Source organism: Lytechinus pictus, chromosome 3, assembly GCF_037042905.1.
Source record: "Lytechinus pictus isolate F3 Inbred chromosome 3, Lp3.0, whole genome shotgun sequence".
In the NCBI taxonomy this organism is placed as follows: domain Eukaryota; kingdom Metazoa; phylum Echinodermata; class Echinoidea; order Temnopleuroida; family Toxopneustidae; genus Lytechinus; species Lytechinus pictus.
The window spans coordinates 17,820,284-17,845,864 of record NC_087247.1 but is presented as its reverse complement, the minus strand read 5'-3'; the positions used below and the strand labels follow the sequence as shown (position 1 = coordinate 17,845,864).

At 35.0% G+C, this 25,581-nt stretch overlaps 1 protein-coding gene across 1 annotated transcript; it reads left to right on the top strand.

The window, feature by feature from the left end:
• Positions 1 to 1,577: 1,577 nt before the first annotated feature.
• LOC129255829 (proton-coupled zinc antiporter SLC30A2-like) lies at positions 1,578 to 24,838 on the top strand. The gene is made up of 6 exons (XM_054894158.2): positions 1,578 to 2,492; positions 3,283 to 3,436; positions 6,152 to 6,365; positions 12,919 to 13,024; positions 14,575 to 14,709; positions 19,633 to 24,838. The coding sequence occupies exons 1-6, from the start codon at positions 2,375 to 2,377 to the stop codon at positions 19,773 to 19,775; spliced, it is 870 nt and encodes a 289-aa protein (XP_054750133.2). The 5' UTR covers positions 1,578 to 2,374; the 3' UTR covers positions 19,776 to 24,838.
• The last annotated feature ends 743 nt before the right edge of the window (positions 24,839 to 25,581 follow it).

Below are 25,581 nucleotides of genomic sequence, written 5' to 3'. Positions count from 1 at the left end.
AAGGCGCTCCTATATTACCCGGCTAAGCTAGGTGTTCATAGCGCACACAGCTTTTTAAGGAATTACTTCCTACCGGTACCCATTTACCTCACCTGGTTTGAGTGCAGCACATTGTGGATCAGTTTCTTGCCGAAGGAAATTACGCCATGGCTGGGATTCGAACCCACGACCCTCTGTTTCAAAGTCCGAAGACTAATCCACTGGGCCACAACGCTCCACTTATATCCCTGCTCACTGGCGGATCCAGGGGGGGGGGGGCACAGCCAGCCGTGCCCCCCTTTTGAGAGGCACAATTAAAATTTGTAATGTAAAAATCCAGTTAAAACAGAAGTGTGCCCCCCCCCCTTTTTTCGTGGATGAAATTCCCTTAATTTTTTGTTAAAAACCTTTTTTTTTTTAAACCTGCTTAACAAAGTTTGAAGGGGGTATTCATATAGGAATCTGCTTAAGGTCCAATGGTCGGTCGGTTCATTGAAAATCTTGAGTACCGGTATTGACCTATTTCCTCAATTCTTAAGCAATTCTCATGAAATTCAGCACACAAATTGGGGGAATGATGTGCAAGACACATTTTTTGTGCATTTGTCAGAAATTGTGTTGCCACATATAGAAAAAAATCCAGGAAAACTCATTTTGGATTAAACTCCTTTCCCAATTTTTAGCCAGTGCTCATGAAAGTTGGCCGGCACATACAAGTACATAAAGGGCATGCAAGATTTTCTAACTGCATTACCATGGTAATGCATTAGGGCCGGGTATTAATGACCTTCAGTGATATTTCTAGTTTTCTTCAAATTGACCTTGTCTTCATCCTGCAGGCAAGATGTCTTCACCTGTCTATAAAAAGGACAGTATCCGTTATCCTAGTACGCATTAAGGGTGTGTTATTATCTCTGCGGATAGAAAGTAGCTGAGAAGAAATCAAGCTACATGTATACCGTACATGATGTACTTTGAGAGGTAATGAGGATGTGAAAGTTACAAATCAACAAATCATTATATACACTGTAGAGGGTAGTTGTAATATTACTAATACCTATCACAATGGATCAACTTTGCCAATTTGAGAATCGTCTAATAACCTTTAATATAGACCTTTCAAACTTTCATAACTTTCTCATTATGTAAATGATTTTAATGGATCGTTTGTTTTAAGTTGCTAAAGTACTCTATTCTCTATTTTCATTAAAATAATTATTCCCCATGGTTTCATTCCCTTTTAATAATGGATGTAGGATTTACAATCATACACACGTGTTCTGTACAAACACTACATGTATGTCATGTAAAATGTATTTCAGACTCATTTTAAAATTCAAAGTTAATGTATTCATTTGTTTTTGCATGTTGCATTTTGTGTGTGTGTTTTTTTGTTTTTTTTTCAATGAGCTGTATAGCAGCTTTCTAGTCATTTGACTTCCAGACTTCAAAACTTACTTCCAAAGTGCGCATGAGCCATCAGCTGAGTGAGCGAGCAAGCAAGCTACATCACAGGGTATACAGGCGTGTACATCTTTTTGAGCGCAAGCTTGTGCGTAAGGTATGGCGGATTTAAATAAATCTAAGGTAGCGATAGGGTCCATGGACCATGGTGGAGGGAGTTATTTCTATTAAGAAGTCTTGGAAATTTATTTTCCTTTTTTGCTACATGTATGAGCTTGACATGTATAGGGACCTATTGAAATATACCCCAATTTAGTTTCAGTTTTAAAATTATAATCAGACATGCCAACCATTCCCTTTTTAGAGTATTTGTTTCTCTTTTTTGCTATGAATACGGCAATACGCTTCTTTGTATGATTTGTTACTTCTTTTTAAATTTCCGATCATGGAGTATGTATTATACGCAGCGCGGGACGCTAGCGCCGGTCCGACAGTCCCAGACCGGTAAAAATCACTGTCGGGCAAGTAACTTGTTGCATGAAATGAACAAGTAAATCCTTGCCAACGTGCACCTGTTTAAAATGGTGAATTATCAAGTTTTCAAGTAGAGTAATTTCACATGTTTTTTTCACCGATCTCACTACAACAGGCTGGCGATTGTTACGTTGAGACAAATTTTCAAAAATACTCTTTTTGTCAAAAAATAAGTTTTTTCCTACTAGAATACCTTTTTTTGTTGTAGAAGGTTGACAGGTCTGTATAATGATTGCTAACTACATGTAGTATAGACTTTGAAATTTATTTGGCCAAAGTTTTATGCTATCCCTGAGACCAAATGTGACCATGTACAGTAGCATACATGTACATGTGTACATCTACTCCTCTTTTTTTATCCAAAAGATGAGCTAGAAATCTTGGTATTGTATGCTTAATTTCCACTAAATGTTTCGTTTATCTTTCAGGGGGTTCACTTGCCAATAGTTTGGCTATTATGACTGATGCTGCCCATCTTCTAAGTGACTTCGCAAGTTTCCTTATCAGCATCTTTGCCCTGTGGGTTGCCAAGAGACCAGCTACAACGAGGATGTCATTTGGCTACTATAGAGCAGGTATATAGGGGTTTGTTTAGACTTCCTGTGAAGGTTTTTTTTTTCAGGAATGACTCGTTCGATGAAGACAAGGGATTTGACAGAAATTTTGATTATATTGTGTGGAAGCATTGTGGTCTAGTGGTTCCGACACTTGTCTTTGGTTTCAAATCCCAGCCATAGCATTATTTACCCTCAGCAAGAAATTCATCTTGAAAATGAATGGAAACCAATAATGAAATATTGCACACGGTAACAGATAAATAATGTAAATATGGGAAGGGATAGTTAAAAAAAAGTTAGATACTTTGGCAATGTTAAACAGCATGAAAGCCTTGTCAAAGATACTAGTAAATTAGATGAAAGAGTATAGGGAACTATAAGGGAGGCCCAGAATAAACTAGAAAAAGAATGTCAAGAATTGGAGTGAATTAAAACTTCAAGAGTGGACCAGAATGATAGAAGATATGCCTTCATATAGAGGAGAGATGCAATTCTCCCCTAAACTGGGAGAAGATACTTGGATTTTAAAAAATGTATTGTTTGAAATCATGGTCATCTTCCATTATTACTACTGTGAAATTAGTTAGAGAAAAAATGCATTAAAGTTTTCCATTAAAGAGTTTCATCTGCCTTTGGCATGGACCTCATCCTTATTCAAGGCTTTGGTATTCAGTGGAATATATTATGGCCTAAAGCATATTGTGATTCTTTGGTATCAGGGTGAAAAATCATTGTATGGAGTAAAAGTGCAATGGACACTTATTTGATATCTTGAATTTTATCTCCTTTTCTGTCTCTGCAATTCTAGAGGTCCTTGGTGCCGTAATAAGCGTGCTAATAATCTGGATTGTGACTGGAATTCTGTGTTATCTGGCTGTCTTGAGGATTATCAACGATGAATATAAAATAGAACCCAATATTATGCTTATTACTTCTGGAATCGGAGTGGTCATCAATATTATGTGAGTACATGCATAAAATGGTATATTAACAGCCATACAAAAATCAGGAGATGAAAATGGGAAATGGCTATGCACAGATAAGGTGTGACCTGGGCCCCGTCTTACAAAGAGTTACGATTGATCCAATCGATCGTTTACTCTATGGAAATCCATCAGTGTCATAATTTTTTCTATATAAAATTTTCAAAATGTCCTTTGTAAACAAAGGAGAGCAGACCATAATATCAAGAAAACAATGAATTTATGTAATTTACGTCATTTCTAGAAAACATTTTTAACATTCATGCATTTTAGATGTTGACATTTCTGGCCGTCCATAGTTGTGATTGATTCGGATCAATCGTAACTCTTTGTAAGAGGGGCCCCAGAAATGGTATGCTTTAGCGGTTTCATTGGCATACATGTACCTAATGGTACCAAAACTGTGAGATTTTGGAATATTGAATAAAGAAAATATTCATAATAATGCTGACAATAGAGATGTTAATTCATGTAATAATGACAAGTAATCATTGAAGATGTTGCTACTGATGATGGCATTATTTTCTTTGATTTGTAATTACTGCAGAGATTCCAGGAACTCTTTACATACATTTATGTAGATTATAAAAGGGAGCAAGGCATAATAATAATAGCCCCTGTAATGCCCCACCCCCACCCACCCACTCTTTTCTCTCTGACCCTATATTACTCCAAATACAAGGTAATCTCAGAAAGAATCCATGAACTGACTAGTATGTAATTGCATTCAGGTAAACCCTGCATGTGCACAAACACTGAATTTTTAAATGGACAAGAATAGCTATATCACAACATGTGCCAGCATATTTATACTCTTTTTACAGAATGATTGATTTTACTTAGGAGTTTAAGATTTGAAGTAAAACCGCAGAAGTTGTTGAGGAAATGGATGTCATTCTTGATCTACACCCCTAGTTTTCTGATCATATGGAATACAGAATATTTGCATGGAATTCACAATTTCTCAGAAACTTATTTTTTGGGGTGGGGATTCCGTTGAATGCAACAACTGAACTTATCATTGCAAATCCCACCTGGAAGCAAAATTGTATGCCGGTGAAAATATCCAACCTGTTTGTAGCTTTTACATATAGTGTTTTGAACAGATTTTGCCAATTTAAATTGATTTTATCGTATATCTTCTTTAATATCTCCTAATAATATAAGAACAGAAGTTGAATTTTACACTGAATATAGAATTTGCCTGTACATGTAGGTGTTCAGAAAACAGAAAAATGGGATTCATGTACTGTGCATGTTGCAATGTAAGTGAACAAGTGTTAGGTGTCAACTAATGCATGATGATAGAGTCTTGAAATGTCAGGATTGCAAGTCATTTTGTTTTTATTGACTCATGTCACTCAATACTAAAATATTCTGCATGATGAGTATACAGGTCCATGAATGTACATGGGACTTTCACTTTGTCGTCTGTAGACAGTGAGAAATTTACCTACTTTACAGCAGATGTGACTTTGTACACAGTATACAAGTACATTCACATGTATTCACTTGAACTCTTGAAACACAGAGATACAATTAAACTACAGTGGCAATGAATATGTTGAATAGCTTGTAAATAGACAAATCAAATAGCACAGGACAAGACAGAGTATATGTTTATGATTGCCTAATTACTTGTAGGATAGATGCGCAAAGTAATGGGTCTTGAAGATCATACACTATTCCAAAGTTCACTTCTTTTTATTCTGCAAACTGAGACATGGATATAAAGTTGTCATTGTTATCAGTGAATAAATATGCACATCTGTCCTACAGAGAGGCGTACTCACTGGTGTGTACATTAAAACTGTGTGGAAGTTATTATACCTGACTTTATGCTGGCCAAGTGGTTCTTAAGTGCCTTATTAGATACGTACATGTAATAAATCGTTTGTTTTCCATCAGCTCAAGTTGAAACCCAGTCTTTGTGGATTGACAAGTATCTCAATGCAATCTATGCTATGATTGATTTTGCCATACCTTGATAATATATCATGTACAGTACATGTATGTATTTCTCCAAGATTCAGGAAAATCAAATTGATAATGAAGAAATGTAATGAAAAGAATCATGTACATGGAGAACAGTACATTTAGGTTGTTTTTCCCGCATACATTCGTAATTCCGAAGCTTCGTTATTCCGAAGGTTCGGATATTTCGAAGGTTCGTTATTCCGAAGGTTCGTAATTCCGAAGGTTCGTTAGTCCGAAAACGAAGTGAGGTTCGTAATTCCGAAGGTTCGTTAATCCGAAAACGTAATGAGGTTCGAAATTCTGAAGGTTCGTTAGTCCGAAAACGAAATGATTAACAAACTTTATTTCGTTTTCGGACTAACGAACCTTCGGAACAACGAACCTTATTTTGTTTTCGGATTAACGAACCTTCGGAACAACGAACCTTATTTCGTTTTCGGATTATCGAACCTTCGGAATAACGCCACAAATGTTCGGATTAACTAACCCTTTTACGTTTTCGGATTAACGAACATCGAGGTATAGGCAATTTACGTGTTTCGGAATTACGAACCTTCGAAATAAAGAACCTTCGGAATTACGAACCTTCGGAATTACGAAGTGTAACCGTTTTTCCTACCTCAGTGAACAATCTGTTGCTATATGTGTAAAATGGAGAACTGTCTGATTATGAAACTCTCTAAACATTAAATACTCTTCTTTGTCCTTTTTTTCCAGATTAATCATCATTTTGCAGGCAGGTGGAGGCCACCTACACAGTCATGGGGGTGGGGGAGGCCATCAGCATCTGGTGGAGGAGGATGCAGAAGGGGGCAAAAACAGCAAACATGATAAAAAGAATATTAATGTTAGAGCAGCTTTTATCCATGTTATTGGTGATCTCATTCAGAGTATTGGTGTCTTAATAGCAGCTGGTATCATCAAAGCAAATGTAAGTGATATCTGTATTTGTCATCTGTTAAAGGAAAAGTCCACCCCTAACAAAAAAGTTCATTTGAATGAAGAGCAATCAAACAAGCATGTTGCTGAAAACTTTCATTAAAATCAGATGTATAATAAAAAAAAGTTGGGACATTTTCAATTTTTCTTTGCTTGTCAAATTCTTTGGCGGACGGTTTTGCCCCCCCTGTGGAAAATCCTAGGTACGCCACTGATGCTAAATATGTTTCTTAAAATATGTTATATACTCGTTTAGATTTGATGAACACGGATTTTAAAGCCTTGTTGGTACAGTGGCAGATACAAATTTTGACCAGCGCGAGTATTGTGACACCGCTAATCAATGCAATGTGTATTGATTTTCTGTATAATTAATGGAATTGTCACCTATTAATAAAATGTTCTTATGTATATATCAGTAAGATATATTTACCGATAATTGACAGAATGTTCTTACTGATAACGGCACTCGATCCAGTCAATATAAACTAGAGTGTACAGAAAGTCAATAACATCAACTTTGTAGTAGTATGCAAATTGAAAAAAATTATTAATTGCTGCCAATTGAAGCGGAAGTAGATTGATATGGGCCTGAAAACTGTGAACCTAAACTGTGACAACTAGAGCATTTAAATGTTTGCTTATCTACTAATCTCAAAAGTGGACAAAGTGGACAATGTGTTGTGTATTGAGTCTTTATACAGAGAATCAGGTTTAATTCAATAATGGGTTTGAGCTTTTATTCAAATTCATGTTTATCAAAGGAGTAGTTCGAAGTCCAAATCGAATTGTCCTTTGTATATAGATGAATATTTTAATATCTGAAATAGTATGTGTACAACCCATCTTTCTTTTCATTCCTTCAAATTTAAAATGTTTGATCCAGCTGTGACAAGCTTAAATTTATTGAAAGAACTTGCCTCGGGTCAAGACAATGAACAAAAATCATGATTAAGAAGTGAAAGCAATGAATTAACCAGTGATTGCATCATCCTTGAATCATGATGCACATAATTTATTCAGTTGGGTATGCAGACCCCCCCCCTTGCAAAAATAGGAGAGAAGAGACTGAAGGTACACCCTTGTCAATGATCTTCGTATTCCCCCCGGTAAGCAGTGTTACAATGGTTAATTTGAAACTAGAAATATGTACCACTGCTACAGCAACAAAATTTTATACTGGTCAGAAGAGCGGAAGAAGTATGGCTGCCATCTGAATAGAGATTTGTGAAGTTACCAGTCAGTGTGCTGCTTCCTTTTTGTTGTGGTTGTGTCTACGTTTAATGTACATGTAGGTCTGGACAAAATATTTGTGACCAGCCACATCAAAACCAACATTAAGTTACTAAAAATGAATTTTTAGATTTTGATTGAGTTTGAAAAAGCACATCCTCATGAAGCCTTTTTAAAAATGTCTAGCTTGTCAAAATTGATCAACAATTACCCACAAAAGTACTTGATTAAATGCAAAAGAAACTCAGTGAGAGCTTAAAAAAAAAGGAGAAAACAAGGTTTAGAAGTTCACTTCTCTTGAGGTTTACTCAAGCATAAGATGTGCACACTGCAATCTCAGTGAAGCTTCCAAGCAGTCTAAAAAACTTGTGTCTTGAAAAGAAACTGATTCATATTGTTTTCTTCACAGTATGAAGAAGATTTACTCTTCCAGATAAAGAAACTGTTGTATCTTGTTTTCTATTCAACTTAACAACTTGAAATTTTCACAGTATGAAGAAGAAGAATTACTCTTTCAATATTATTGTGGCTGGGCTGATAAAATCTCATATCTCAAAATTTAAACATTTTGAGGGCAGTATATTATGCTAATTTTCATACTTTTGCTTTTTGAAGACCAAATTACTATTTTTAGCTATTTTGGGCTGGCTGGTCAAATTTGATGTTGCATTATTACATGTACCTCTTCTTATTTGAATTTTGTCTTTGTCAAGCATAGTACATTTTACTTTGGGATATTCATCTTTACATGCACACTCACAAAGATTGCTATGACAATTAAAATGTGTATTCACAACATACATGTATATTGAGCATTAGAAACCATTTTTGGATTTATGTTATCAGGTACACTGTAGATCTCTCGAAGTGGAATGTCCAATAGGCCTGAGACGAACACCTTTTATGACATTCAATTGTTAACTAGTTGCATGTTTCGAACAATCAAGATTCCTGGATTATCAGAAATCACAAAAAAGTTGACCTACATGTACAGTACTTAAAGTTGAATTAAGAAGACGATTCCAAATATTGAGATATTTACATTAATAGCAACCTTACAACCCCCCAAACACTAATAGGTGATTCGACCCCCCATTTTCTTTTTTCAAAATAGTGAATTTGAACGATTTATCCCTACCCATTTTCCCTGAGTTCGCTCCTGCAATGCCTACCGAGACGGGTGTTCTTTGAGTGTGACGTCACCGGGGGGTATTCGGTCCCGGTGTAGTAATCAAGGCAGTGCCGTTTTGTGTACTATGCACGTACTCCTTCATATGGAATAACTGCAGTTGAAGTTGTATCTGCGAGCCATAGAACTTGCAAAGAGGAAATGATTAAAATATTTGTGGCCGTACTATTATTCCAAATATGTGAATTCCCTCAGAATGATACCATAGACCCTAAAGGAATAATTTCAAGGTGAATAATATGAAATTTGATCGAGATCTTCTCACCAGTCGATAACGTAGCAGACGTGTTATTATGACATATTTATCCGCGTGTGACGCGGCTCTTGCAAAAAAACACAGTTGGTTGCGGAATTGCTTTGTGCCGACCGGCCGCCCGCTCCGGCGCAGCTAGCTGTCGAGCTACCGTACCGTTCTTGTTGTCTTCAACCATAGAGATGTATACTAATTACTATATATCTTTCTGTCTTCAACTCACTTCCGAATTGCGTTTGTATGTGTGACGGTGACCCCTAGCGTAATTAAATATAGAAAACAACTCAGAAGGCCGAGAAAGAACGTTTGGTTCAAGATTGTTCTGTGGAATGAGCTATGAGTGGAAATGATCCAGAGGATATAAAAGTGGAGTCAAAGACAAAAGAAAAGAAGAAAAAACGCCAGGGGATCGCTGCACGGCCATGAACTAAGTCGACATACCAGACCATAACAGTACACTCAATGCCTGGGTGTTGTGTGTACTAGTATTATGCGTTCAGCGCGCGCTGAGCTAGCCGCCGGAATTACTTTCCAGCTACTCACTTGATTGAACATCGTGATAAAATAAATGAGAAATAGTGAAAATATCATTCAATAACTCACTGTTTGCTATCTTACATCATGATTGAAGAGTTCATGGTGGTTATTCATACTGTTTTTTATACAGGGAAAGTAAAGATTTGTACATATCAGTCCTATTTATTTGATTTGAGTTGCTTTGAAAAAAAATTGTAAAATATCTTTCTCTCTCTGCATAGCATTTCTGTATGACATTCAGGCACCTCTTGTACTAAATTCCCCCCGGTGACGTCACACTCCGAGTGACTTTTCTGTACACTCGTCTCTCGGGCTCTGACAGGTGGCTAATTTCATAGACTTTCAAAGCAAAATATCGAGAAGGCAGAGGATTATTGTGACATGCTATGTGTTTGAACAACTTATATATACTATATATTGTATGTAGAACCTATATTTATGGAAACTCACCCCCTTCTCAATTCAACTTTAACTTACCTTACCCCTTGGTAGTCATGAATGAGTCAGTATAGTGCCAGAGTGCCTCTTGACACACACATTTACACAGCTGAATGATGCGCACTTGTGCAGTCACCAGTGCAGATTAATACAGTGTTTGGAACTATTAAATTTTAGCATAAATGTCATTTGATATTCTTGGATTTCATGCTGACCGCAATCTTACATAGATAGTATGTAATTTGTCAGGTTGATCGATGGTCATTTTTTGTCAGATTGATCGATGGTCATTAAAAATTACTCTTGTTTTAATTCTTAACAGTGAAGAAGTCAAAACACTTTATATGTCCAAATCTAATGGGCAATAATCTGAGATTTTGGCAACTACTATCTTTATTTGCCTTTCTGATTATGGTATGTCGGAAAAGTGTGTCATTTATATTTTTTCTTGGAGAAATATAGTTAATTCCTAGAGATATACTTGTAAAATTGATTTTAATTTGTTAGCGCCTATCGTCCCAACCAAAAAATACACCCAAACCTTGAAATAAACAACATAAAAAATATCTCAAATCAGTAATCACATTTGGCGAACATTATATAGATGAGTGTAAAATGTAGTATTCAGTTGCCAATTATTGGTTAACCAATCAGATGCTTTGATGGTTAAAGTTTTACTCCCAGGCCTAATGTCCGTGATCGTTTATTTCTTTTTAAAATGCCAGAACAGTATACAAAACACACAAATTAAATGTAATTTCTGTGGTTTCTGTGATTGTACATGTACATGTATGCACTGAATAGTTTTTACTTGAGAAAGGGTCCATTAATGCATGCAGGTTTTCATCACACTTGTTCATTACATTCAAGCTTTATGGTTCACACCATCAATTCAAAATTGCAATGCAACAAGTGTGAAATTTTGAGTACCCCATTACAAAGATGTGCATTCACTTTTTAGACTTTTCTTGCGTTAAAGTTGCAATACAAAATTATGAGAAGAAATGTGCATAACCTTGGATTCAAAACTACCTTCGAGAATTCAAACCAACATGACTGAAATTCTAGGGGAAAGATTGTTACAAGATATTTAGATAATATCTTCCTTTCTTTTAATTAATCTTTTTTTTAAATAACAGTATGATGAAATTGTATAAATGCAGCTTGATTGGCCTTTCTTTAAAAGTTTGAAGAGAACATTGTCTAAAGTTCTGTTCAGCTGCCCTTGATAGAGCTTCAGAATGCATTTGATAACCATGTGTGAAAAGATTTATGTGATTTGAAAAAACAAAAACAATGTGTTTAATATGTACATGTACAACTATTTGTAGACATTACATTCAACAAAAAGATTTGTTTTTTGGGCAAGTCTTTTAAGCTGTATAGAATTAAAGGGGAAATTAATGCAAGAAATGCGCTGCAAAAACGCCGTTATAAATTTATATCTATATTGTTCCACACCAGAGAGGTGTTGAAACAACACCAGTTTTGTGATAGGCTTACACCAATGTGGCATTTAAGCAACATCAATAAGTGTTAAACCGATATGGGTTCGATTCTTAACTGGTGTTGTTTCAACACCTCTTTGGTGTGTACCGATATAGAAACCAGGCTGGTGTTTAATTTACACCAGCGTTTTTGCAGTGCGTGCATAATTATATGCAACCTTGGATTCAAAGGTCTTTGAGATTTCAAACTAACATGGCTGTGAGATTCTAGGGGAAACATTTAGTTACAAGATAATGTTTTTTTTTTATTACCTTTTATGTTATGAAGAAAGCACTGTCAACATTTGAAGGGAGCATTGTCTAAATTCTGTTTAGCTGCCCTTGATACATGTAGCTTCACAATGTATTTCTGAACCTTGTGTGAAAATATTTATATGATTTGAGAAAACAAAAACATAATGTGTTTAATATGTTCATGTACATAACTCTATTTGTAGACATTACATTCAACAAAAATAAATTCTGTTGAAATACCTTCAGTATATCAATAGACAAATAATTTTACATCCATTTCTAAAAAGAAACAAAACATTGTGTGTTTAATATGTACATAACTCTATTTGTAGATATAACACTCAACAAAAATAAGTTCTGTTGGCAAGTCTTTTAGGCTAAATAGAAATTAAAAGGGGAAGGTCACCCTGACAAAAAGTTTATTGTAAAAATAGCAGAAAATAATAATAAAAGTACTTGCAAAGGTTTTATAAAAATCCATCAAAGAATAATTTTTTAAAAGAATTTTTATTTGATCTGTGATGTCATATGCGAGCAGCTTTCACGGTTTTTACTCTACCTTCAGTACATGTATATTAATTGACAAATAATTTTACATCTGTTTCTAAAATGCAGACAAAAATAAGTAATCACGAACCATACAAAAATTGAAATATATGCATTTTATATGGGGCAGCTGCTCGTTTATGATGTCACAGATCCAAATCTTTAAATTTTAGTAACTTTCTTAATAATCAATGGATTTTTCTCAAACCTTCACCAATATTTTAAATTATTTTTATAACAACAAACTTTTCTTCAGGGTGAACTTCCACTTTAACAAAAGTTACTCCATAGCTTTGCTGAATTTCCTAATCCCCATTGTGTTCATGTACAGGTGCAGATATTGTCCAGAGTTTAGGAAGGGAAAGGTGTTGCACTGGATTTTCCCCAAATGCTGAAGCTGAACCTCACTCAAAATTCGTGATGATATTACAAGGAGATAGTCTGGTCCACTAGTCAATTCTCATTTTCACATCAACAATATAAATTTACATTTCGTTTATAAAGTTGCGTAACTTATGAATGAAAAAAAAATGAGTTCAAAAAGCTTTTACCATATAGTATATTTTCCCTGTTAACTTCATTATTCTTTCTTTATTTTCATCAACAGTCTGACTGGAAGATTGCGGATCCTATCTGTACATTTTTGTTTTCCATCTTAGTACTCATCACAACTCTTACTGTATTAAGAGATGCTCTCAATGTTTTAATGGAAGGTAAGTGTAAAAGCCAAGATATGATAAGTAGTGGGAGTAAGGGGTACTCCAGGCTGAAAGTAAAAGTAATATGATTTGAACAGATAAAAGTCAGACAAACAAAACACTGATCAAAATTGGACAAGGATTAAAAAAAGTTATGACATTTTTAAGATATTCACTGAAACAGTTTGATGCATGTCTTCATGAATATTCAATGACCAAACTGGTGATGTCATATCTCCACTTGTTTTTTGTATTTTATTTTATGAAATTATGTTTATTCAAATTTTTTTCCTTCAAGAATAAAAAGAAAAATGGAATGACAACTGATTTATAGTGCATTAGATATTCATTGCTGAAATTAGTTTTATTATAAAGGAGACAGATTATACACACATGCAATTTTTTCATACATATAGTTTTTTATAATTTCTTTAAAAACAAGTTTTTATGAACCAGGGTCAATATTTCTTGCACAGTCTTCCCAAAGAGACTGTCTCATCCTTGAGTGAAAGCTCAGTGAATTTTTACAGGGGCTGTGGAACCAGAGGACTGGGAGGGTTTCAGCCCCTCCCCCACTTTTTTTTCCCCAAAACTGGACAAAAATGACCATCTGATTGTGATTTTCTTGCATGGTCAGCCCCCTCCCCACTCCCTACTTTCAAAACTGTATGGTGTAATTTTCTAATCTAAGACAAAGTTGTATACATGTACATGTAGACATGGCAAAGTTACAGCATGTCTTTGTATTTGTATTAGTCATGTATGGACATAACATGTACTGGAAATATGTACAGGAAATGTAAAATGGGAAGAAGCTATAGATGATTGAGTCTAATGCCTCACTAAAAAATTGATTTACTAACCAAAATAATAAACAGTAGTATAGACCTTGTAACACATACCTGTGTGTTGAAAATTTCTATTAATACCTTTTGATTATGGATAACAGGAAGAATAAATTCTATAGAGGTTTTGGTGATCAGTGTATTAATGGGGTTTAATACATAAGTGCACCTTCTTCAATCAGTGGCAAACTCTTCTGTATTTCATTCATGTTTATAGATGTAAATGTGAATGCACATGCATCTTCTTTGATATTGGTGTTGACCTTTGATAAAGTCACTTTCCTATAAGGCCTAGTTTAATCTGCTTTGCCTTCAAATATTGGAAACGACTGTTGATTTTCGAATAGTTGGCTCACCTTCATATTTTAAGTAGAAAAGATTAAATAACATGGGTCAGAGTAAATGATAGTGTTATGTGAAAAATTGTCTGTTTGCATTCTTAATGTGATGTGCTATTTTCATTCTCAATTAAAGAGAATGTTGGGATCAAAAGTTTATTCATAAACTGCACAGCAAATTCACTGGAAATGGAACAAATCTTTCAAAACATTTTTTTCTCTTTCTAAACATATATCATGTATGATTGCTAAATCAAGAACAAAAAAGTCTAACTAATTTCAGCAGAAATGCCTCCTGAATGGTGCACTGGACATTTACATGTATATACGAAAATATGTAATTTTCTGTGTGATTGATGCTTGTGTTTTTTTAAATTTGCAGGTGTACCCAGACATATCAATTATCCAACTCTTAAGAATGATTTAGATACATTACCAGGAGTCAAATTTGCTCATAGTCTTCATGTATGGAGCTTGACAACATCCAAAGCAGCCATAGCAGTACACCTAGCAAAAGGTAAGTTAATATGGGGAGGGTTTCAGAAAGCTAATAGTTGGTAGACAACTGTTACTAGCTACTGAAATCCTTGCATCTGATTGGTCCAGAACAAATTAGTCAGTGAAGATCACTGACTCTTTGTTTCATGAAACATTTCCATGAAGTGTTCATTTTTTTTAAAAGTGGAATCCACCATGACATCAGGTTGGTGTTCATATAAAAGTCAAAAGGGGTTAAATATAAAATCCATAGAGTTTTTTTTTTCTCTCACAAAATTGAAATTGATTAAACCTTTTGTAAATACAATCAGACACAATTTATTTCCAAATATGCTTCTGTGAACAAAATATTTTGTCACATTTTCCTGTTTTTATCGAAGCCAACCAGTGGATTTCCCCAGTAAGATTATGTTAGTTGTAAAAAGTGGCGCGGGGGGAGGAGGGGAGTTAGGTAGGTATTAAGTCTTAACTTAAGCTGGATGATTCTAAAGGTTATTGTGAATTGCTGCTTGAGTTTTGCATAAGGTGTAAAAGGCCTAGAGTATATACATGTCAACAAGGTTTTAGTGATTGATATTGGTTTAATTAGGTTAAAGACTACCACAACTTTAAAGTAATCAAATGATCTTAAATGGATCAGTTTAGATTTCCACTACATAATGTAGCTTTGCTGGCCATTTAGTGTGCAAACTTTATTCGTCATAGAACATGGAACTTTACTGTAAATGCGTGGCATGTACAGTGTGCTCTTTGAGATAAGCTGATAAAAATATGTTACGGACATGAAGTCACTTTTGAGTTTGACTTCTTCCTTTCTTTATTATTGTTGGCTTTGAATACATTCTGATTCCTGTTGCCATGAGTTAGACTCCCAAAAATGCAAGTATTTTTTTTTTCATTAGAAAATATTTGTGCATGTATATCACCGTACAATACAAAGAAGACAGAATATTTTTTTTTTCATAAATTCCTGATTTGCTTTCGCTATAAACATCAGGTATTAAAATGAAAACCACAGAGGCATTTTCCAAACAATCCCATGGGTCGGGTGGCTTCAAACAAACTACACAATACTACCCACTCACAGGTATACCTGTTAGTAATTAGAACCTATTCAGGCCTCATCATACATGATGATTTATTTTCTCTTCACAGCCACCTGAACCAGAGGTCTGGTAGATAATAACCGAAATCAAGTCTCGCGCATTTATATTTTAAAGATCATTACATTCGTAACTTACGTCACATTTGAATTTCTTGTAGAACTAATTTTATTTTAGTACACTGCAAATATTCCTGCGACTATGACATATTTTTTTTTATCAAGCGGGTATGAAAGCACCTAGTTTATGGTATTAACATTTCTTATCATCCCAAACCCAGGTTGCATTTTTCTCATGGCTCTTTGACATTAAAAAGAATGCTTATGCGATTGCTTTGAAGAAGTATAATACTCAGTCACTCCTGTCATTTCAGGCCTGCCCTCTGGTGTTTTCTTTTCCTACCCGTTTCATTAAATAGTTATCTGCACCTGCACCATACTAATCATTTTGAATTGCTGAAAAACATTGGGCTAAAATATGTCCGCCCTTTTAGGGCTGCTTGTAGAACCACCAGGCTAGGGTAAGATAATTTTACCCTATTCACAGTGGCCTCAAACAATGGTACAGTCCCCAGACTGTAGAGGTGTTGCCTTCAGAGTGAATGTTCGCACCCATGATAAACTATCCCGGGATAACCTCGCCTCACCTCTTTAAGAAAAAAAGAGTGACTGCTTGTAAGCGAATGAATAATGGTTACAATCACATTACAGTTGAATACATAAGAAGAACAGATGAAATTAATGAGGGAGCAAATATTTATTTATTTTAGGTTGTACAATTCATACATGACTGACTTTAAAGTCATACAACCCATGGAGAGAGCAAACTCCTCAGAATATCTTCTTTGATAATCCAATTACTTCCACAATGCATGCTCAGCATGTGATCATCGTAAATATTCAGCCTGTAACTGGGGAAACTTTTTTGCAGGCATTGACTTAGAGATGCACATTGCCTGTCATAATAACAATGGAAACCCAGGGGAGTTCACCCTGACATCAAGTTTTTTTTTTTTCTGTATAAAAGCAGAAAAAATGAAACATTACTGATAATAACTGAATATAGTTTGGCAAAAATCCACGAAAGTATAATGCTTTTTTTAAATTTTTTTATTTGTGACATAACATAACAATAATGATAATATTATAATAGCTGGATTTTATAGCGCATTTTGCCTGAGGATACAAAGCACTTGCTACATACCAGCTGTTACCTCATTTGTTATGTGCAATATGATTCATACTGACTGGAAATATTTGTCTTCTGTTTGAAATAACATATGATAATATATTGAATGGATGCTAAGGGTCATTCCATCTTGATTCACCAAATACTAATACTTTACACCCTTCACTGTAATATGTGTTTTGTTTTGATACACATGAATTTCAGATAAATGTGTCAAACATGGAATGAAAATATATATTCATCTTCTTTTTCTTCTTCTTGGTGTTGATCATCATCATCAAATGTAGGGCAGCTATGCAGTCAATTTTAACACTCTTTAACAGCATGTAATCAAACAAACGTTTCAGATTAAATAGAGCTCTTAATGGCCTCTACCCTGATGAATAAAATTTGTTCAAGTCATGATGTTAGTCGCCATGGAATAAAGTTGTGGAGCTTATTGTGAGGACGCAATCTGAGAGACATGACCCCTCAAATTAAAACTCACTTTTAAAAATGGAAGCAGATTACTCAACTGCACTGAAGTCAGAGAGTACATGACAAAACGGTAAATTGCCCATTTGTCTACTGCGAACTCATTCAATCACCACGTGGTCTACTTTCATTTAGTCTTATGCCATTCTGTCCATCAACATTTTGTCTAACAACCATTTGGTCCATTAACATTTTGGTCCAATCATAACTTCGTCTAATGACCATTTTGTCTATGACCATTACGTCTCTAATATTGGTCTAATATCCATTTCATTTTCATTCATTTTGCACAATTTAACGCATAGTCCAATTAGGCCAAATGGTACATGTATATGGACTAAATGGCTATTGAACCAGCTGGTTATTAGACGGAATGGCATTAGGCTATTAGTAGACCATGTGTTGAGTGGACGAACTGATGGTAGACCAAATGATAGTAGACGAGTTGGCAATTGGACGAATTGGCGTTGGACGAATTGGCATTAGACGAATTAGAAAAAAAAAAAAAAAACATGCTTGTCTACAGGTATGCATCAACATTCTATGTTCATGCAGCTGTTGCATTGGTATGGTATACAGTTCCCCTTATGATGTGTGTCCAAATGACTCCCATGTTTTTCTTGATTAACTTGAGGTTAGACTGGATTCATTCATACAGTCAAGGGATTACCGTGGATATTTTTAGATCTTCTCATTCCCTACAGATGTTGGGAAGGCGCTATTTAATCCAGTCAATATTGTGATTTTTTCCAATGGATTTGTCAGTAGACAATGTCAATTATAGTTGAAGTTGTACATTTTGCTAATACAAGGCTTCCTGTTCAATCCTTACCTACAGAATGCATATATGTATGTACAGTACATGTGCTATTTGATATACTGATGGCCTCATGAGCCTGCCTCATTAATTTGTTGTTTTGACTTCTTATAACCAGAAGCAATGGAAACTCAAATGAATTTTTTAGGATTTGAGATATTTTCCCATGATACCAATTTCTTTCATAAATTATTTTTTATTAGGAACACTGTGTCAATGAGTTTTATGACAAAGAAAGAATAACCTTCTGGTAATTATGTAAGATAATTTCTGTTATTGAAAAAAGTGTTTGATAGTGTTATTTCTTTATTCACTTTTCCATTTATTTTATTTGCATATTTTGCAAAAGGGAACATCATTAGTATTAAAATACAATATATTTGGGCTCTCTCGTATGAACGGAAAAAAAGTGATTCACTTCAAACGTTTCATGTTTGCTTATATTGTTTTATATTACATGTGAAGTGAAAATATTTACGTCAAAAAAGCTCGCGGCCATTGATATTCTCACTCTTTATAAAAGAAAATGCATAAAACTATACAATTCTTAGATAATTTTTTTTATTGTTAATATTGATGTTTAAGATTGTGAATTCTAATTAACTAGACATTGTAGTAAAAGCGCTGACACCTACAGTACTTGCTAGACACGCACTATATGATGTGCATGAATCAGCTCAACAAATCTGATACATGATCATTTTACTGAGGGGTAAATCTTGAGCATTATTCCACAAAGCGAAGTTGGCTCAGTCGGTAAAGTGTCTACCTGTCGAACTAAAGATCATGCGTTCGAGTCCAACCTGGGCAGATGACTGAAGCCAGTGCGTTGTGTGTAAATGTCTCTCCCCTGTTTCATAGATGCAGGCTATGTAACAGTGGAAAACACTATGGAGGCCCCGTGTAGAGGAGAGTCACCATCTTTGCACGTTAAGAATCCACTGCACTATTCGAATAAGAGTAGGGGAAACCCCGATGTAGTGGTCCACCTGCATTCCCCATTCAGTTATATCGGGAGGAGAGACCTGCGGGTCACAGTTCTGTGTGCGCGCCCTTCTAGGCGACCCAGTTTGGCGGGCTCCAAAAAAGCGCATTCAAATGTCTTTGACAGATATATGGCGTTATACAAATGATGTGCATCATCATCATCATCAAAGCTGATAACAAATAAACGATAAGCAACATTTATGTATTTATGTAAGTATATTGTGAAGTGCAATTTGAGGGAGGGGGAAGGGAAAAAGGCTTTTGCACATATACTTGTATTTATAATTTCATTTTTACTTGAAATTTACTTCTTGTTTTACAAGTGAAACTGATTTCCTTCTAACATGATATTCTTATTTTCTATTTCTTGCAGCTGAAGATGCAGATAGCGAAGACGTTTTACAGGAAGCATCCAAGATGATACAAAAAAAATATGGAATACATTTCATGACCATCCAAGTAGAAAAGTACCAACATGAGGCCATGACCAACTGTGCAAGATGCTCAGAGCTGTGATGGTGAGGAGCCAATCAGAATAAATCCAGAGGTCCTTCCATTCACTAAGCTTACAGTATTTGTCTTTATTCTGGACCTTGGTATAGTTTGACCATGGTCTAGTTATGGACAGCCAAACCTCTTCAAACTTTCCTGCATTCCTCTTTCATGAAGCACTAAAGATGATCGCTATTTTAGTAGTCACTCAGGTTTCTGATATACACATTATGTCAGACACAGGGCCTTGTCCAAAGGCTAAACGAAATGTTGCAGAGCATTGTGTGGATAACCGTTCGGTTAACTGCTGCTTGTTGATTCTAATGCAGGGTTTAAGAACAACTTAATGCTGATATTACTTGATGTTTCTATTTTGAAGTTAGAGAGTACATCCGTCATGCTTTGATGAGACATAGTTCATGCTTTATGTGATGATTACACTACAAGCTGAAATTTGCATATAGTTTTTTTTTTAAGGAAGTCCATTGTTGTAAAGTGATCCACTTTGAAGAATCATTCCAGCACTTACAGATGTGGCAGTGCTTAAGAATATTACGTGAAGATGTACCAAAAAAATAATTATGGTTCTCCTATATAGAAGATGCAGCTTAACTGGAACCCCCCAAAAAGATATTCCAGTTATTTGAAGAATATTATATACATCACTTTTTTTTAATACGTAATCCTATTCATTATGATCATACAGGGTAATATAATCTTACATTGCTTTGACTTCAACTCCTCAAGGTTTCTTGAATAGATATGTTTAAAATGAAATAAAAGGCACCTCCTTGCAAAAAAAAAAAACGAAGCAAAAAAAATGAGCTGCTGTTCTTTCCCTATTTCTTCCATTGTCAAATATATCCCTTATTATTTTCTTCATATAATTTTTGTATATCCTCATTATGTATTGTTTTTCTTACCCATTTACTTTCTTGTTCATTTTATGGTGCTCTGGAAATGACATTCTCCTTGTACCCATAACACTTTACTTCACTCTTAACCTGCTATACTAATTATTGCCTGATTATTGCCAAATGAGAAGGGTCTTAACTGTGATTATAATTGTTATCAAGTAATATTACCAATACTGACTCCATTTCTGAATATGCCCTATTGTGGCATAAAGATAAAGATCTCTCTAAAAAAAATTTAAATCATATTAAGAGTGTTACTTTGATAAAAGTTCATGTACTCAGTGGTTTGCTGTGTAAAACTAAATGCTGTCATTCTCTATACACAACTCCTGAAATGAGGTCGCCCTAAAATCATGATCGGCTGTACATTTGGTTGGGTGAATTATAATTGTAATTGTAATTAGTTATTGATAATTGTTTCACCTTCATAAAGAAATTTACCAGTAACAATGAAATAGAGAAATAGAGTACAAAGGTCACATCTGCACTTAAAATGAAATTGGCTGCTTGAATTGATCCCTGCCATATTACCAAATTTGTGAACACTTGTGGAGAATAAACTTTCGTGAATATTACCCTTTTACACTGTTTGACTGAAAATACACTGTTTATTCAATTTTATTGCCGAATTGCAAAAAAAAATACATGGGTTTCAAAATGAAGATTTCATCAACAACATATAAACATTTCTTACATTGATATGGTCACCATTCAAAGTCTTCTCTGGGATTTGCCTCCAACAAACTAAAATATTGGTAAGAAAGTTGCCTTTTGGGTTGAAAGGGAACCTTGAATCCAATAATTCAAGATTTGCAAAGAACAAAGGAAAAGTCTTCCTATTGTCTTGGTGACAAATTACCCATCTTTTTGGTAACATCTCCAAAATGATCTTCCATATGTTGTTTATTGTAAATGTAGTGCATTCCTCTTCTGATGAAATCTTCCCTCTCCATATTTTTTCCAAGGATATGCATTTTCATGTAGGTTGAGAAATAGAGTTGCTTTTTGGTAGATTGCCAGGATAAGATAACAAGAGACTAATTATGGCCATTGTCCAACAGATCAGTAATGAACTGACATAGCAATGCACCTGAATCATTGCATAGTCAATTAAAACAACTTTCTTTATTTAGTTTTGCATTCCTCGAGACATCTATGCAGAACCAATTTATCTAATGAGAAGGCGGTAATAAGGTATTTTAGTACTGCATTGCAACTTCCAAGTAATTGTTTCCAAGGTATTTCATATCATCAGTATAGAGTCAAACATGAAGTGTTTGATATTGTTATTAATTCATTATGCATAGTAGATAATTATTGTTCACTCACTTCAGTGTAGCATAGCTCTGCACAAGGCTGCAAGTGATGCCCTATGCATGCATGGACTGGATATGAAATCTATACTAATTACAGAGTGCAACCAACTATACATTTACAATCCCAATGTTATCTTCTGTTCTCTCCTTGTCTGACAGTTACAAAGCGGCAATTTTCTTTTGAAACATATGCACACATTGTATACTTATGCCTACATGATATAATATTTGATGCAAGATAAAAAGAGACATGGAGACAACTTGCCTTTGCTCCAAGACCTTAAGTGCCATACCATGGCCCCAGTGCACAAAGGTTACTATTATAGTAACTTTGTCATCCAATGGTAACTGCCATGGTAACAATGCTCATCAGCCAATCAAAATGAAGCATTCCATGCAAGTTACCATTCAATGGTTACCATAATGGTAACTTTTATGCAACCAGTCCCAGGAATCAATAATGCATTGGCATCACTAATGCATAAAGCATTTTCATTTATTTGATGCAAGATAAAAGATCACTTAATGTAGATAAAATGCCTTGGTCAATGGCCATGCCAGGTATCGACCCCTGGACGTTCATGGTGTAGTCAGGCATCTTAGAGCAGTCGTCCACGCCACTAAGGCACCCCATTTTGTAACCAAATCAAACAGAAGGCTGCCCTCTATTGGCAATATTTGTGGCAGATTGTTTTTGGCATTGTCAGAAGATCTAGAGAGAATATAAAGGCTTGGTCCCACTGCATTAACGGATGCAGAGAGGATGTGAATTGGAAAAGAATCTTGCCATCCGTTGGAAAACGTTAGGTATCCGTTGTGTACTCTTCGCATATGTGTTTCATACGCTCTATATCCATCCATGTTAATTGCAAATTTACGATGACTGATGGTCTATTTTGATGCATTGATTGCAGATTTGCAACGGTAATTTGTGATCAATCACAAATATGTTTTGCTATTCTCCCTTTGAAAGGAATAACATGAATTAATGGTAATGGAAACAATCGTCTTTCACTCCATAAATTTGTTTATATCTGGGAGTATGTGTTTCAAAACAAACTATTGCTGCTTTTGTTTTAGCCTTAAGAAATGTTTCTTCATTGCTATTTTGATTTTTTGTTGTTCTTGTATTGATTTGTTGAAAAATTGAAAATGGTATTCAATTAGACACAAAGGAATTGTTTTGTATAGTTCCATGCTCTGGCGACAATTGCTCCGCTCCAAATCCACTCACCAACTGAAGATTTATTTTCAACCCTGGATTCAACGTTGTGCCCTACCTTAAACCTAACATAAAACCGTATTGCAACCCCAACCCTACATCTTAAGATGAAAAAAAGCCTGGAGCAATTGTCACAGGAGCAAATGTCAGGAAGCATTGTCATACAGCTGTTCCTAAGTGGCATGCACGCTATTCCAATAGTTATCGGGTTTTTCATAATCAGTTTAGCTGAAGTTGGGATGTGTTGTTTTTCTGTTTTCTGTAGTAATTACAAAATTTGCCACACTGTTGAATTATTTGTCTAATCCACAAACTTTGGGGAACATTTTGAATTACATTTCACATTCCATTGGTTGGTAAACTCATTGGTAATCTTTAAGATCAGATTCATGAGACAGCCCCTGATATGTTTTATTCATCTTCTATAAAAGCCCCGTACTTCATGTGCAATTGAACAAACTATGCTAAGTTTTGTTTTAGTTTATGTATATTTTAGACTTTGTAGGTAATAGAACATCATGTGTTAAATGTTTTATGAAATAAATTACTGCTTCTTTACTCTAGTATAATACCTCAGATACATCAAGTAAAAAGCAGCAAGCTCAGCAACCTGCAACACTGACCTTATCCGTCGGACCAAAGTTTTATTCAGATTATGGATTATAAACCTGTGCATTGTCACCACTTCTCTTATATCACTTAAGTATTCTCTGTGTAATTTTAACTGGATGGTGTACTCCTTAAATTTGCATGCATCATCTTTGCATTAAAAAAATCGATCATTTGTAAATTTACCAATGATATGACCTTGACAGACCATTAACATATATAGAGTATTTGAATTGTTCTCTACCTCAAATTAATAGTAATGATTATAGTATAGGGTATGTGTATAGCACACGTATCTGCCTTGATAGGTGCTCAAGGCTCTCATATATTACTTATATACTCCAACTAAGCTCGGCTACCGATTCCGATGCACTCGGCTTTCTGAGGAATTACTTCCGGCCAGCTACCATTTACCTCACCTGGGTTGAGTGCAAGCACATTGTGTATAGATTTCTTGCTTAAAGAATTATCCTATGGCTGGATTCGAACCCACAACCCACTATTTCAAAGTTTGGAGGCTGATCCACTGGGCCGCAACAATAAGATCTCATCTTGTTCTAAGCAAAGTCGCCTTAATGATTTCAAAGGGTTATTTTTTTCAAAAGAATCATTATGATGGGAGATGGTTGTTGATAAGTTAGGAAGCTGTGTTTTAGAAACAGAATTATATTAGCTTGAATTTTCATGAGATTTTGTCGTAGTTTAAAGTTTCTGCTATTGTGTGTGGCCTACAGCCGTGGATCCAAGATTTATTAAGGTGTTGCAATTCGTCATCAAAATTTGACCAGCAAACCACCCCTCCCCTTTCTCAATAAAAAGTTTATCACTTACAAAATGAAGTGCATTTTGTCTCCAGAAAAGGAGATGAATTGAAGCAAAACAAAATCACTTTCAAATGAAGCAATTTAGGGGATGAGGTTGAAATTTTTCAAGGTGTGCCCACTTCTTTCGCCAAACATCAACTGAATCTGTAAAAAGCTGACTATGCTGAATTAATAAACCAAACTTGAATATTTACTCAAAAACTTCATGTTATAGCAACTTTGCATTATTAAATGGATAATTGTGTTCTTGTGTCCTGTTCTTCCTGATGGTCAAGGCTTTGGATTTGCTGGATGGCCAAGCATGTCATGTTAAAGACAAAGCTAATCATTCCTTGGGATTTGTCTCCATACAACTGTGCTGACTTAAGTACTCATGAATACCTTTGCCATGAAAGCTTGACACTTTAGCTTTGAATTTTATCGAGATTATAACTATTTAAGAGAACAAAGCTAAATATATCCATTCTTGTGGCTTATTGTTCTCACTTTATTCATACCACACTACTAGTCCATCTGTGTAAGTATGTGGCTTTAAATCACCCATTAATTGATTCTGAAGAGTAGACACCTGTTAATGTTTAACAAATCCGTCATTAGTATATATGTGATCATTCCTCTTATTTGACTATGTAACTTTCCCTCAAATTTTTCATAAATTGAAGCAGGAGTGATATGATAAAAATTACAGAGAAAGCATACAAGTATGATCATGTCTTAATAAAGCACTACAAGATGTATCCCTTCGAATGCTTTTGTAGAAAATGGTAAAACTGAAATATACATGTTTTTTTTTTTTTTTAATCAGAGGCTTGTATCTGTGTGCAAGATGTGTTTGGTATTTGTGATTGGTGCGGAAGTCTTATATATCTATATTAATTTAGATAAATGATAATTTCCCTTTGCTCTTCTATTACCTGGTAAGTTCTTTTTCCACTGTCTTCA